At 42.7% G+C, this 13275-nt stretch overlaps 1 protein-coding gene across 6 annotated transcripts in view; it reads left to right on the top strand.

Moving 5' to 3' along the window:
- Positions 1 to 225: 225 nt before the first annotated feature.
- The window catches only part of SLF2 (SMC5-SMC6 complex localization factor 2), a 32417-nt gene continuing 19367 nt past the window's right edge, over positions 226 to 13275 (top strand). For 3 of the 6 annotated variants that reach the window (XM_071563245.1, XM_071563247.1, XM_071563246.1), the window contains exons 1-5: positions 276 to 475; positions 6571 to 6614; positions 7085 to 7791; positions 8527 to 8584; positions 10392 to 11593. In XM_071563245.1, the coding sequence (XP_071419346.1) occupies positions 366 to 475; positions 6571 to 6614; positions 7085 to 7791; positions 8527 to 8584; positions 10392 to 11593 (2121 nt within the window). In that variant the 5' untranslated portion in view covers positions 276 to 365. Of the gene's footprint in view, positions 476 to 6570; positions 6615 to 7084; positions 7792 to 8526; positions 8585 to 10391; positions 11594 to 13275 lie in introns of those variants that run through there. The other 3 variants (XM_071563249.1, XM_071563250.1, XM_071563251.1) reach the window with 3 other exon arrangements.

Here is a 13275-nt window from a genome sequence, read left to right on the forward strand (position 1 = left end):
GCGGGGTCTGCCCCGAGCGCACCAATCAGCGATCGGCGGCTGCGCGCGGCTGAATGGCACGAGACCAAGGCGCCAAACCACCCTTCCTCCTTCCAGCCCGCCTTCCGCTTTCCCGGTAGCCAATCATAGCCGCGCTCCCGCTTTTCGTCCGGCCCCCGGCGGCAGAAAGCCAATAGGAGACGCGCCTCCTGCAGCCGCTCAGCCAATCAACGGCCGAGCCTCTAAGAAGCGCCCGTCCCGCGCTGTCCCGTAACCCCTTCCCGCAGGGCCGTTCCCGTCCCGCCCGTGGGCCCTGCGATGGTGCCGGGGGCGGCCGCGCCCGCCGCTCCCCTCGCCCCTGTGGGGCCCGCCGGGACGCCCGCGCTATGACACGGCGGCTCGACGAAGGGCTGCTGTCGCCGGGCCCACCCGTCGCCATGTCCCGACGCCATGTTACGCCGGCGGCCGCGGGCAGAGAGGCGGCGCAGGACTGCAGGTACCGCCGGGAGGGACCGCGGTCGCCGCCCGGCACCGAGCCCGCCTAGCGGGGTGCCGCAGCCCCCGTTGTGCGCCGCGCTGTCCGGGGCGGGGGCAGGGACGGCCCCGGGAGTGTCACCGGGATGCCCCCGGCAGCCCCGCCCCGGCGCTCGGCGGGCGGTGAGAGCCCCGCGGGTTCCCTTCCAGCCGCGGAGGGGCCGTGCCTGCCCAGCGGTACCGGCACGCGGCTGCGTTGGCCGAAGCGAAGGGATCTGGCCGCGCCCGAGGGGCTGACAGCCCCAGCGCATCCCTCAGGATGCCGGAGCCCTCCCACGTGTGTCCGTGTGCGCTCCCACCCACGCCCCGGTGTCGGGAGCGGCTCCAGTGGGACGGCCCCACCGGAGCACTCGGGGCCGCTCTCGGTCTGCGGTGCGAGCAGTGCCAGGCAGTGACAGCTTTTAGACGAACCTTTGGCTATAACCAGAAATCCAGATTCAGCCCAGCACCTGTTGAGGTTTTATGGAGGCCACGGAGTTCCGTGAGTTTTGTTTCTTGCAGAGTGAGATAAGCACAATTTTCTTATGCCATCAGCAGCACCTTATTTTGTTCTGATCCTCTTTTTCGATAGCATCGGTATTGAAAGGAAGGGGAGAAGGTAAAAGTTAAGTTCATTTTGCATCTTGCTTCCTGCTTGGGAAAGTGAAACTACTGTGTAGTTTCGGTTTTCTGCGGGTATCTAAAGCACTGTGAGGTTTTCTGTGTGACTTTTCTACTTTGGGGTTTGTTGTGATTTTTTTTTTTGCTATTTCTGCAGTGCTTTTCAAAATGCTCAATTTCATCAAAGATGTGGTAATTTTTTGTCATTTATTCCTAAATTACGTGGATTTGCTTTCTCTGAGCTGTTTGAGGGGACAGTTTTTATCCAGTCAGAGATTAGCACTAATACGGCTGTAAACACTAATTACTTTTACCAAATGCTTAGGGGTTTATCTTTTTAGACAAGTGAAAGAATTTCCTCCTTCCCTGTTCCATGCAGTTCATGTCCTTAGTTTTGAAAGGCCTGGATGGTCTGTTGGGTTCCCCTCCTGGCTGTGCAGCTTTTTTCTTGGTCAGGCGAGGTCATGTGTTTATGAGTTTTGTGTTTTCTCATGGGTCTTTAGTGGTCTCCTTGGTGTCTCAGGCAAGATGAGAGATTTCACAAAAATGGTGGAATGACTTTTTGGGGGGGATAAAAGGTTTTGCTGAGTTTATATACTTCACCATAAAGTGTTAACCAGGGCTGTGTAGTTGTTGGTAAACATACATTAAACAACTGTGATTTTCATGCTGGATGGTAAAGAGTGAAACCCAGTAATCTCTTACTAAAACAAGAGTAGAGATTCTCCTGTAAATGGTTTGTGAAGAGTCAGGGCCTCATTCACATAGAAAATCACATGTTCTCTTTGTACCTTCACATATATGTGAAAAGCAGGTTGGAAAGCCCAGTTCTTTCTCATGTTCTTCCCTGTTCTGCATTACATGCTTTTTTTTCCCCCACCTTTTGCTTTTGTCTGAAGTTTCTGGTATGCTAAACCCATAACAACTTCCTTGATTGAGATACAATACAGAATCCTGGTTGGACAGTTCCTATCCCTTACACTTCCAACAAGCAGAGTTACAAATGCAAAGGAGAAAATATTGGTGGATAAGCACTTTCAAAGAAGTGGTCTAAGACAAATCACTCTTCATCTCTCCATTCAAATAAAACTTTTATCCCAGGGAGAGGGGAAGTGCCTCCATTCTCCCAGTTGTGTTGTACAAGTCTTTGTATAATTATGGAATAAACATGAGTTTTGTTACAAAGCTCTTGGATTTAGAACAAAAGATGGCAAAAAGACAAAACAGCGTGGGAAGGAGTCACATGGAATCAGTGGCTGTGGAAACAAGGGCAAAGATGAGTGAAGGCCTTGATTTTGGTTTTATGACCCATCCCTGAAGGCAATGTTAGAAACAGAATTAAGGTTTTGCTGAAGCTGAAGGAACTGTAAGAGAATAGTTAAGGGGTAGTTGAGTTTCCAGCAGTTTTGTAGTTGAGTTTCCAATGGTTTTCCCGCCTTTGGAGCGGGGTGGGGGATCTTGGGCAGGCAGCAAACCGGGTCAGACTGTGAGTCCCCAATTCCTGCCAATAGGAAGAGGTGGCAGGGACCTTTCGGCCGGGAAAGGATAATAAAGTTCTGGGGTTTTTCGTTCTGGGTCTGTCTCCTAGGCCAGAGGGACACACCCGATTCAGCTGAATTTGTTAAATAAAAGTTTAGTTTTGCTTTGATGACTTTGTCCCCTCTAAATTTTATTGGTAAAATGTGAGCATTTCTCACAGCAAGAATAACTGAGGTTCATGTTAATATATCCCTTGAGGTGGATTAGGGTGAAAGGATGCTGAGTGACCAGTGTTTATATATACAGATATGTATGTGTATATGGGGTTTGCTTTACAACAGCCTAGCTGCAATGGAAAGGATGTTTGTAGCCAGTCTGGTTATTGTCTATAGTAACAGAACAATGTAAAAGTATGAAACTATTTCCTGAGAAAATACATAAGAAAGAAAGAGAAGGACAGGATAGGAGTAGATAATGGAGATTAAGGATAGCATCAATTGTGGATCTAGCTGGTTGAAGTTACGGTTACAGTCTTGATCTGTCAGGGGTGGGAGAAGCCCCAGAAACGCAGAGTTCAGTGGGTTAATACACGTTCAGTTTCAGGTGAGAACACCCAGGTAACTCCTCGGAGCAGGGGAGTTTAACACTGTTGTAACACTGCTGATCTTGCGTGGTCCTCTGGTGGAAGGCTCCAGAAATGAGTCTGGGGACACTCTGGAGGTCTTTGATGGTTTATCACCCCTTCTAAGGCATGGCAGCTGCCTCTTAGACCAGTTATGCCCCATCAGAAGGGTTGAAAACCTTCAGGCCTAAGTCTGAATGTCCCAGAGGGGAAGTTTTACACTTTAGCCAGTTGTGTAAAGGAGGACATTGGCATGATAAAAACCATTATCCCACCTCCCAGGGTCTGTTTCTTACCAGCCTTCTCCCTAATCTGACTCAAACCCCATCTTTTTTGACAGAAGTTGGTTTGTCGTGCCATCCTCTGGTGGTGGGTGCACAGCCCCCTCTGCCTTAAGCAGATCTGAGGATTCGCCACCACACAACAAACTCTTCTTCTGCTCTTCAGCTGGGGGTGCAAACCTGGCCTCAACAAACACCCGCTGCTTTTGCCAGTGGCTGAGTGTTTGCATCATTAACATTTCAGTCTCTCACACTTTGTCTTCAAGATTCAGGTGAGGAGAGGAACCCGAGAGGTAACTGTAGGTGAGGTTTGCCCTGCTAGCAGAGCTTCGTATGAGGATGGGCTTTAACTGGGCAGAAAGTACAGTTGCTTAGTTAGGAAAATAGAAAGGGTTTGGTAAGAGATGCAGTGTGGAAAGCTGTGGGCACTGGGTGGTTTTGCAGCTTGAAAGCATTCCCGAGAGTGTGTCCTGAGGAATGCGGGGCGGAGAGAGGCATGAGCAGGTGATGTTGAGGTGGGCTAGGGCAGAAACACAAATTGGTCAGCAGAAGCAAATAAACCTGCATTTTAGCCTTTTGATTCTCCTGCTGAATGAGGTGTGGGGATCCTGTGTGCTGAAAGTTTTGTATTATTTGAAAGTAACTTAGTGACATGAGCAGCAAAGTTGTTTGTTAGGCCAGAGGTTGGACTCCACTTGAACTACATGGCTCTGTTGGATAAGTCAAAGATGGATTAGAGCAAAACCTGGAGCTAATAACCTAAACATTAGCAGAAGTTAGAATAGACAAAGCTAGCATCTTAAATGTTACTTAAAATTAATAGCTGATGTGGATAGCCCCTAAATTTTGGTATATGAACAGTAAAAACCATATTACAACATGGACCACAGAACTGACCAAAACAGACTGAAGAGGGTGTGAAGATCATCACACAGCAACCACTGAGTAACGAAACAGTGAAGCAAAGAAGAATGAGAAGATCCTAGACCCTAAAATCACCATTGCTCTGGACTCCTGTGAGGGATGGGGAGTTTAGATCCTAAGGGTGTAATTGCCCACGGATTTCTTTCTTTGTGGTCCATCTTTTGAGCCACCAGCTTGAGCTACCAGGTAACTGATTTGTGCCAGCAAACCTGTCTAATGGAGTTGAGAGCCTGGTGGCAAAAATTTAACACTGTTGCTTTAGCATGTGGGAGGAACGCACTTTTTTTGGCCTATGTCGGATTGAGCCGAGGACGGTCCCATGGTGTAAAGGAGAGCACTCTGGACTCTGAATCCCAAGATCCTGAGTTCGAGTCTCAGTGGGACCGTCCCCTGGCAGTTAAAGCCTCCCTGCCATCCCATCCCGTCAGATCTCGGATGCTCAGCAGGGTCAAGCCCCGGTCAGTACCGGGTGCTGTGACAGTCCCGAGGACTTCACTGTCACTGTCCAAGCTCGCTCAGCCGTGGCAGATGAACCTTAGGAGTTAAAGGGTGGGGCCAGTTCTGCACACACTGTGCCTCACCTAAAAAATCCACTGTGCAGGCTGGAAGGGCACGTGGGGAGAGCCCTTCCCATATCTGCGTTTGCGAAGTCTGGCCATACACACACAGATTGAGCTGGGACAGATTGGAGGCAGCTAGTCTTTGACAAGAAGTTTTTCTGGTCTCTTTGGTAAGCCAAAAAGACAGTTTTATGCACTTGCACATTCTAATTACAGGTGGCTTTTCATTGAGTTACAATATTTTAAAATATTGCTGCTTGCCAGGAACCTGATTTAAGAAGTATCAGTGCATTATAAACAGCTTTTTGTATTTCTGTAGGTGCTAAAAATGCAAAAGCCATGTGAGAAAATGTAAAAGTGAATGTCACAAGCTTAAAGAAAGATTAAAAATTAAATCTAAATTCAGTTTGTACAAGTGAGCAGTGGATTCTTCTGGCCTAGGCTTCAGAAATGGTTATGGAGTCTGTGGGAACACAGTCATGTGCTGATGCTTGAATATGTTACATTAGCATCTGCAATAAGTAAGTTTTGCCTTGGTTGTCACTGTTGTACAGACAGTGACAATGTAACAAAGGTACAGAAGGATAATATGGAAGAAGTTTTTAAACCAGTCTGTGTTCTTGCCTTCTCACACCAATATTTTGTTTAAAGAGACACTTCCAAGGTAGGCACAAGTATAGCCTTGAAGTCATTAGTAAACTGTGTGAGAGAAGATGAAGATTGCAAGTTCATAGATCCTGATGTATTTTAATGTTCGAGTTGTACATTGCTTGGACACTGCCCATTTTTAGAAACAATACTCTCTAATGGAGAAACGCTGCAGGGTTCTCATGTTCCACTTGTTCTTGCCAGAGAAAGTACCTCTGAATTACAGCTAATAATTATCTTGTAGGTGGTTGTAGGCTGCTGTTTCTGTTGGAAGCCCAAAAACGCTGGTGCTGGTGCTGGGAGGGAGACCACTGACACCATGCATTGTTAAGGGACTGTGCTGGTACAAATTCCTGCTGAGCACCAGGTAATAGGGCAGATAGGAATTTGCATTCCAGCCTGGCACTAGATGTGTGAAAAAAGCAACAAGCAGTGGTGCACAAAGGGTTTTAGACCGCAAGAAGGAGGTTACAGTATTAGCTGAACTTTACAACTTGCAGGTAGGACTTTGTGGTTAGACTTGGCTGAAACCAGTAATGCGTTGAAGAGGGTTTGGTCACTGAGTACAATGATGAGCGCAGTTTACCACTGTAAACTTGTAAACTGGTAAGGTGTGTCTAGAATACTGGTTGTAGGTGAGGTCTGTCCCATTCAGGAAAACTTAGTTTAAGCTGAAGGAGTGATTAAGACTTATTAGGATGATAAAGAAAAAAATTTGACTGTAGAAACTGAACAAGTTGACTTCCTTAGCCAAGCAGGGTGAAGGCTAGAAGGTGAAGAGAATGATGATGCTTTTTCTGATTTATCAGAAATAAGAGCTGCTGGCGTTAAAAGGAATCTGTAGAAATAAATTACAGTATTTGAATTCTATCTGTGTTCACTGTATTGGCTTTTAGATATTGTTATTTCAAAAAGATAAAATAATGCTTTCTTTTCTCTTCAGAAACCAGACCATTACAGAGTTCTTCAAACCAGTTTTAAATCAAGGTAAATACATGTTTTTAAGTGGAAGATACTTATATGAACTTTAATTATATGAGTGTGCAGAATTATAGTCCAATCTCATTTCATATTGGTGTAGCAACATAATGATTATGGCCTATAAAATATGTCAAAATGTACACATTAAATTTTTTTCTAATAATGTAATTGAAAATGTCAATTTCCTGTTAAGATTTTTTTTAGATAATGTTGTGATTATCATTTGGTTATTGTGTCACGCTTAATCAAAATGGTTTATAACAGCTGAAGCTGTGTCACAGGTCATGTCATTCTTTGGTGTGAAATAAGTTTCATGACAATACCAAAACTGAATGATTAAGTAAATTTGTTTTGGATTATGTGTGAAAAAGAGATAAAATATCAAGTAATCCAGTACAATAAGGTTTATTGATTTGGGTTTTTTTTAATTCCAATATTGTATTTGTGAATAATTTGTCTTTTCTTTCCTCTCTTAGACCTTGACTGTAGGGACAGAGTGGTGCTGTGTTCCCCAGACAGAGGAAATGTAAAAGATGCAGGAATGGGACTGTCAGTTTTACGTGCTGAAGGTTTTGAAAGGAAATTATCTTCTCCAAAGAAGGTCAGACGAAAAAGATACCAGACCAAACACCAAACAAGTCCTGTGGTAGATGCCTTTTCGAAAAGAATTGAGGAAAAGGACAGTGTAAATATTTTAGAGGATGGCAGAGTGTGCAAGGCTCTGGGTTCATTGTACCCAGAAGTTGTGATTCAGAAACTCCTTGTTACTTCGGAGTCTCAGAGCTATTTTTTGGCCAGAAAGAATAAGACTGTCAAGTCAGAACCGGAAAGAAATGAGAATTGTTTGGGTTTAAGAAGAGCATCCATGGCTTATGGAAATAGTTGGGAAGATAAGAGTGACTGTATAGATCTAACAGAGAGTAGCTCAGACTCTGAGAGGTGGATTTCTCCACCAGAAGCTGATACTCCAAAAGCTTGCACTAGAAATTGTGGCGCTGTGAGCTCCACATCTCTGTGTCAAAGCTCAGGCTTCCCCATTAAATTGCCCTGCACTCCTACTGATTCTGCATTTAGGTTGTCACTGGAAGCTCCCTGCAGAGAGAGGGAACAGAAGAAACAGGAATTGAAACAATCTAAGCCACATCCTGTAAAACCATTCTCAGGAACGAGTGTGTTGCATCAGGTGTGTTTAAAAGGGTCATTAAAGGTGGAAATCACCGACCCATTGTGCATGCGAATTTTTAATTTATTTTTTTTTATTTTGCAGTGTAGAATCAGATTCTTGGTGCTGCCTTTTTCAGTTGTAAAAAAGTTTATGTTCCTTTGCTGTTCCTTTTTAAGTTTTAAGTCTTACTTGAGTAAGCTGGTTCTTAATCATCTTAGAATAAATGAAAAATCTTAGTTTAAAAGCAGGGAAAATATTCTGGGCTAGATGCAAACATGGAAATGCAGTAGAAGTTGTAACTTGAAATTGTATTTTATAGAGGAAAATGCCTTTATTTTAAATGCCTTATAACCTTGAATTTTCCTACAGTGTAGCTTAGGGAACAGACTGGCAAATTTCTGCTATTTAGAAGTTGCAGTTAATAGCAGTTCAGATTTATGCATTTAAGCCACAGTTTGTAGATAGAGATGGGACTGGCCCTATTAAGAATGTAGTATTTCATGACAGGTTGAATAATATTCACTCCTATAATCTGAAGAAAAGTTTGTGTTGTGGAGAGTGCTTTTTTTTAAATTTTTTGCAGCTTTGTTTTAAATTTGTCTTGAAATGAGGGTATTAATGTATTTCTGGGGATGTGTGGAACTAATTCTGTGCTGGATTTGAGACCTGGCTCAACCAAGTTGAGCCATGTCAACATTCTGGTTTTAAAAAGTTGCAATTAGCTTTTTTTCTTTCCTCTGTCTTTATTTTTAGGGAAATGGATGTCCTTTAAGAAAAAAAACACATTTTGGTTCAAGGGAGGCTGCTTCAGGTATGAGCAGTGCTGTTAATATGGAATTAATTAAACTATCAAATTCATCACTTAATGTTGCTTTTTAAGGTTTTTTGTCTTGAATTAATTATGTTGTCTGTTTTCTCCCACAAAAAAAATAATTACTGCTGTATACTCAATGTTATTTCTAATATATGGCAAGTTTGAAGGGAATTATAAGTAATTTGTGATTTTAGTGTAAAACAGATTGTTTGTAACTTAATCAGAAGTGATGATATTTCATTGTTTTAAAACCTTCATTGCAGATTATTGTTATGATTTCTCGTGCATTTCAGATAATCCATATTTACTGTGGTGCTTAATAAATTCTTTCAGCTAATATCCAAAAGAATGTTCTTTTTGAACCATCCACTAAAGTTTAGCTGGTATTCCTGTTGCTTCTTGTCCTTTTTGATTCCATAATTTTGTTCTGTGGGAGGCAGAACTGAATCTAAAAAGCTCACATAGGCAGAAGCTTGAAGTAGGGGTCAGTAGGATGATAAATTTAAAAAAAAAAAAAAGGGTCTGTGGTTGTGGAAACCCGTGAGACTCTTTGCTGCTCTGCATCCCTTCCCACCTGCAGTAGCCCTTGGCCAGCAGTGCCCGAATTCCATTGGGAAGTTCTCAGACACATCAGCTCCCTGAGGTGGCTGGGCAGTGTCCAGGTGCAGGTACCAGCTCAAGGCAGGAAGCAGGAAAGCTTGGAGAGGAAGGTGGGCTCTGGTGGTGTGGAACCACAGCCTGAAAACGCATTTCTTTGTATTCTGAATGCTTTTCTTATTTTTATGACCACAGTTAAAATTACTGAAGTATTGCCAAAATGCTTTTCCTGGTTGTTATTTATACCCGTAATGTGGAACTTTATTCTAGTCCCATATCTTACCTGGGGTATTGTCTGTTTCCAAAGACTGATTGATTGTAGTGTATAGCAAAAGTTTTCTGTGTGGGCTCCAGAGCTGCTTTAAAATAAATGTATTTAAATAATTTTCCAAGTTAGTTACAGTAATAACTGTACAGTATCAGATAAATCTTAAATTGTGTGTCCATTGTGTTCAAGCAGAATGAAAGTATTGTAGTTTCTGATAAATTGATTTAAAAACAGAGGTTAGTTTGTGTGGTAGTTTTGGCTTTAGTTTCAGGTAGGCCTCAGTTTCAGCAGGCTCAGAGAGACTACATAGATTAAGGGGGATAAACATCACCTAACTTAAGCAACCAAAGAGATGTCATATCATCTGGCATCATCAAGAGGTATAAAAAGAGAGGGAGGTTGGAGCTTCTGCCTCTTTTTGGTCTTTGCCTCAGACCTGTGAGGATCCCCTGCCCCTGCCCCTGCTGAGATCAGGCCTTGCTGCCATCCCCGGTGTGTTATCCAGGGAGGGGAACATTTTCTTGTTATAATTTTTCTCTCTTGCTGGGAGTTTTCTTTGGAAGAGTTTTTGGGAGGTCCTGTGTGGTTTGGGTGGTTGGAATCTGTATTATTTGGTTGGGTGACTTGGTAGTTGTTTCTCGTTGTTGGTTTGGTTTTCTCACATTTGTATATACATGTATTGTCATATTCTGTTTTTAATTGTCTCTCTTTTGTATAATGTAAGAAGCTTGCTATTTTGTGTTCTTTGGGGTTTTTTTCCTCCCTCCTCATCCCTTGGTGAGGGGTGTGGATTCTCTCTCTGTGTTGGGCAATTGGCATTTTGCCAGCTCAGCATAACACAGTTTGTTAGTTAAAGGGTAAGCTGTTAAAAGTTTGATTTTTTAAAATTATTTTTAAACGTGACAAGAGTGTTTTACTTTTTTCTCAAACACTTTGTAGATGACCCATCTCAACCAAAGCTAATGCAGGTTTTAAAAAAACATGAGACATCTTTTCCACATGCATTTAGAACATCATCTGAGGTGGCCTCTGGTACACCCAAGAGCCCGGCTGTTCCTTCCCACTGCCTGACAGCTAAAGTGTCTTCTGGGGCATCCAAACAAAGAGACTCTCCTGGGAAAAGAAAACACACTGCCGTGAGTGTGGATGAAGGCAGTTCAGATCAGTCTGAAGTATCAAGTTTGAATGACCCTGCTTTTAGTAAACAGTCTTCAAAATGCAAAAATAGGAGGACTGACTTTGTAAAAAGTATCCTCTTAAAGTCTGCTCATGATGATGTTCTGCAGCTAAAGGATGCTGCTGTCCTATCTAGGCAAGATTCTGCTCTTTCAAAGGAATACCTCAACTCGAGTGAGGAAAAGGAGAAAAATAATTGCCCCACTGTAGGTTTGTCATCTTCATATTCTGTACGCAGTCCTGATAAAAATAACCACATTTCTGTTGTGGATACCAAAGAGAATCAATTGCAGCTGGCTAACTCATGCATTTTGTTGGAAAAGTCCCTTCCTTTCTCTCAGGAAAAAAGTACTGTGTTGCCTTCTCTCCACCACTTAACACAGACAAAAGGTGTGAAATCTCTCCAGATTGCTGGCTTGTCTCAGGTATTGGATGCTTCCAAGAAAGAGCAGGGTGGGAAAAGACCAGAAAGACATGAACACAGTAAAGCACACATAAACAGTATTCAATGCAGCAACAGTTTTTCAAAAACTAAACACCGGACTTCAGAAAGTGCGTCTGATTCTTATACAGTGGAAGTATCTGGGAAACTTGCACCCTCAGGGGAGACTGGTACAAATGATCCCCTTTCATTGCCTTTGAAAGAATGTTGCATGGACAGCAGCCATATGTTCTCACAACTCTCAGGAGAGTTAAAAGTTGAAAGCACCTCTACAGACAAGTCCAGGCTGAATGGAAAATCACAAAGTGGCTTTGATAGTGAGGATGACATTTTGGAATCCATTCTGGATGATGATGATGATGATGATGATGATGATGATGATGAAGATGATGATGATGATGATGAAGTATTAATGCCACTACCGAAAATTCTCTGTTCAAGTGACAAGCCACAGATAGGAACCATGGAAGAATCTTTTGACAGTTTTTCTCAGGACACCGTGACTCCATTACTGAACCTTCATGTAAGTATCTAAAAACCAAAACCCATGTTCTTTTAAGTGTTCTTTTATGGGTGTTACTTGCAAGAAAAATAATACAGATTTTAGCACATGGAAGGCCCAGTGAGTGCTTAATTATTGCCCTGTTTTTCAAAGTTTAAGAGAATGAAATTTTATGTATCCACCAAAACACAGACAGAGGTCCTGGTGAGTGAGATCTCATACTCAAAAATTGATGGCCTGCAGCCTTACCTGTTCCAGGTGATACAGACAGACAGCAACTTATTTATGTGTTCTAGAGAACTAATTTCTGCTATTCAGCTCTGTTTTATAAACACAGCAAATTGCTTCAGCACCTATGCCCAGTAGTCTTTTAGTACCTGTTCCACTACCATGCAAAGCACAAACCATGACTTTTTACTCAGTTTTTGTAACATTCTACAATAACTTATGTCTGTGTCTCAAATAGTTGAGTTTTTTTCTTAAGTGGTGTCAGTAGAACCCCTTGCTAATAAGTCAGAATGTGTATGACTGATTTATAACACTTACTTTACATTAATTTTAATCAGAAATCTATTCTACACCAACACTTAGCCACCTCTTGCTGATTCTCATGCCCGTTAAAACTACAGCACAGTGTGATGAGATGGCAGATAATCGGCCTTATGTTATATTTTATGTGATTTTTCCCCTTTTTCATAAAGCATGAAAATTCAGAATCACTTGTCTCTTAAAACTTTACTGGGCTTAAGAGTCCTGTGCTGTACAGTTACGATGCAGTTGGAGCAGGGATGTGCTTGTTACTGTGCTTGCCCTTGGAATGGCTGAAATACTGTAGCCAGATTGCATTAGCTGTATGCCTTCTGGTGGGCTTTAGGAGTTCTGTTTCTGCTTTTTCCCCCTAGAGGAAAAGGTATGAGTTACATTTAGAAGATGTGTGCAGTCTAATGTTTACATTTTCCTGATCAGGTAAGGTTTTTATGAGCTGAACTTAGCTGGGGGAGGTTGACGTAGACACTGAGAGATCTAGAACCCCAATCATACATCCTTGACAGAGTCAGATTTGTGTACAAGTAAGTGTGATGTTGGCTTTGAGTTCGTATTTCATGGAAATGGGAAGTTGTTCAGAAAGGATTTCAGAAAGCTGAATGAATTCTGCTCACAAGGGATAGATGAAGTGTTTGAATCCCTGTACACAGAACATTATGATGAATTGATACGTATTTTTAAAAAATGAGCTCATTTGTTCAATAATAGCTTGTCAAATAAGTAGTAATTTTGAAGTTTTATTGTAAAGTAATGTTTTAATAAGGAAAGTCCTGCAGTAGGTCTTGCTGTGGCATTCCTGATAGCTGGTACAGGTTGGAGAAGGCTGCATTTAAACAAAGAGATTTTGTACTGAGCCTGTGTGGGCTGGAGTTAATTCTCTTTATAACAGCAGTATGGTGCTTGTGTTTAAGACAGAAAACAGGTCACTTACCAACACTGTTTTTACCTGTTGTGGAGCAGTACTTGCACAGCATCAAGGCTTTCTCTTCTTCCTGTACTGCCCCCATAGAGTGGGCAAAGGTTGGGAGGGAACAGGGCCTGGGCAGCAGACCCAGATGACCAAAGGCATATTTTCCATGCCATGTAGTGTCACACTCAGCAATCAAAACACCAAGCAGGTCTGGCATGTGGCCATTACTCAGTGTCTAACTGGGCAT

Source organism: Pithys albifrons, chromosome 9, assembly GCF_047495875.1.
Source record: "Pithys albifrons albifrons isolate INPA30051 chromosome 9, PitAlb_v1, whole genome shotgun sequence".
NCBI lineage: Eukaryota > Metazoa > Chordata > Aves > Passeriformes > Thamnophilidae > Pithys > Pithys albifrons.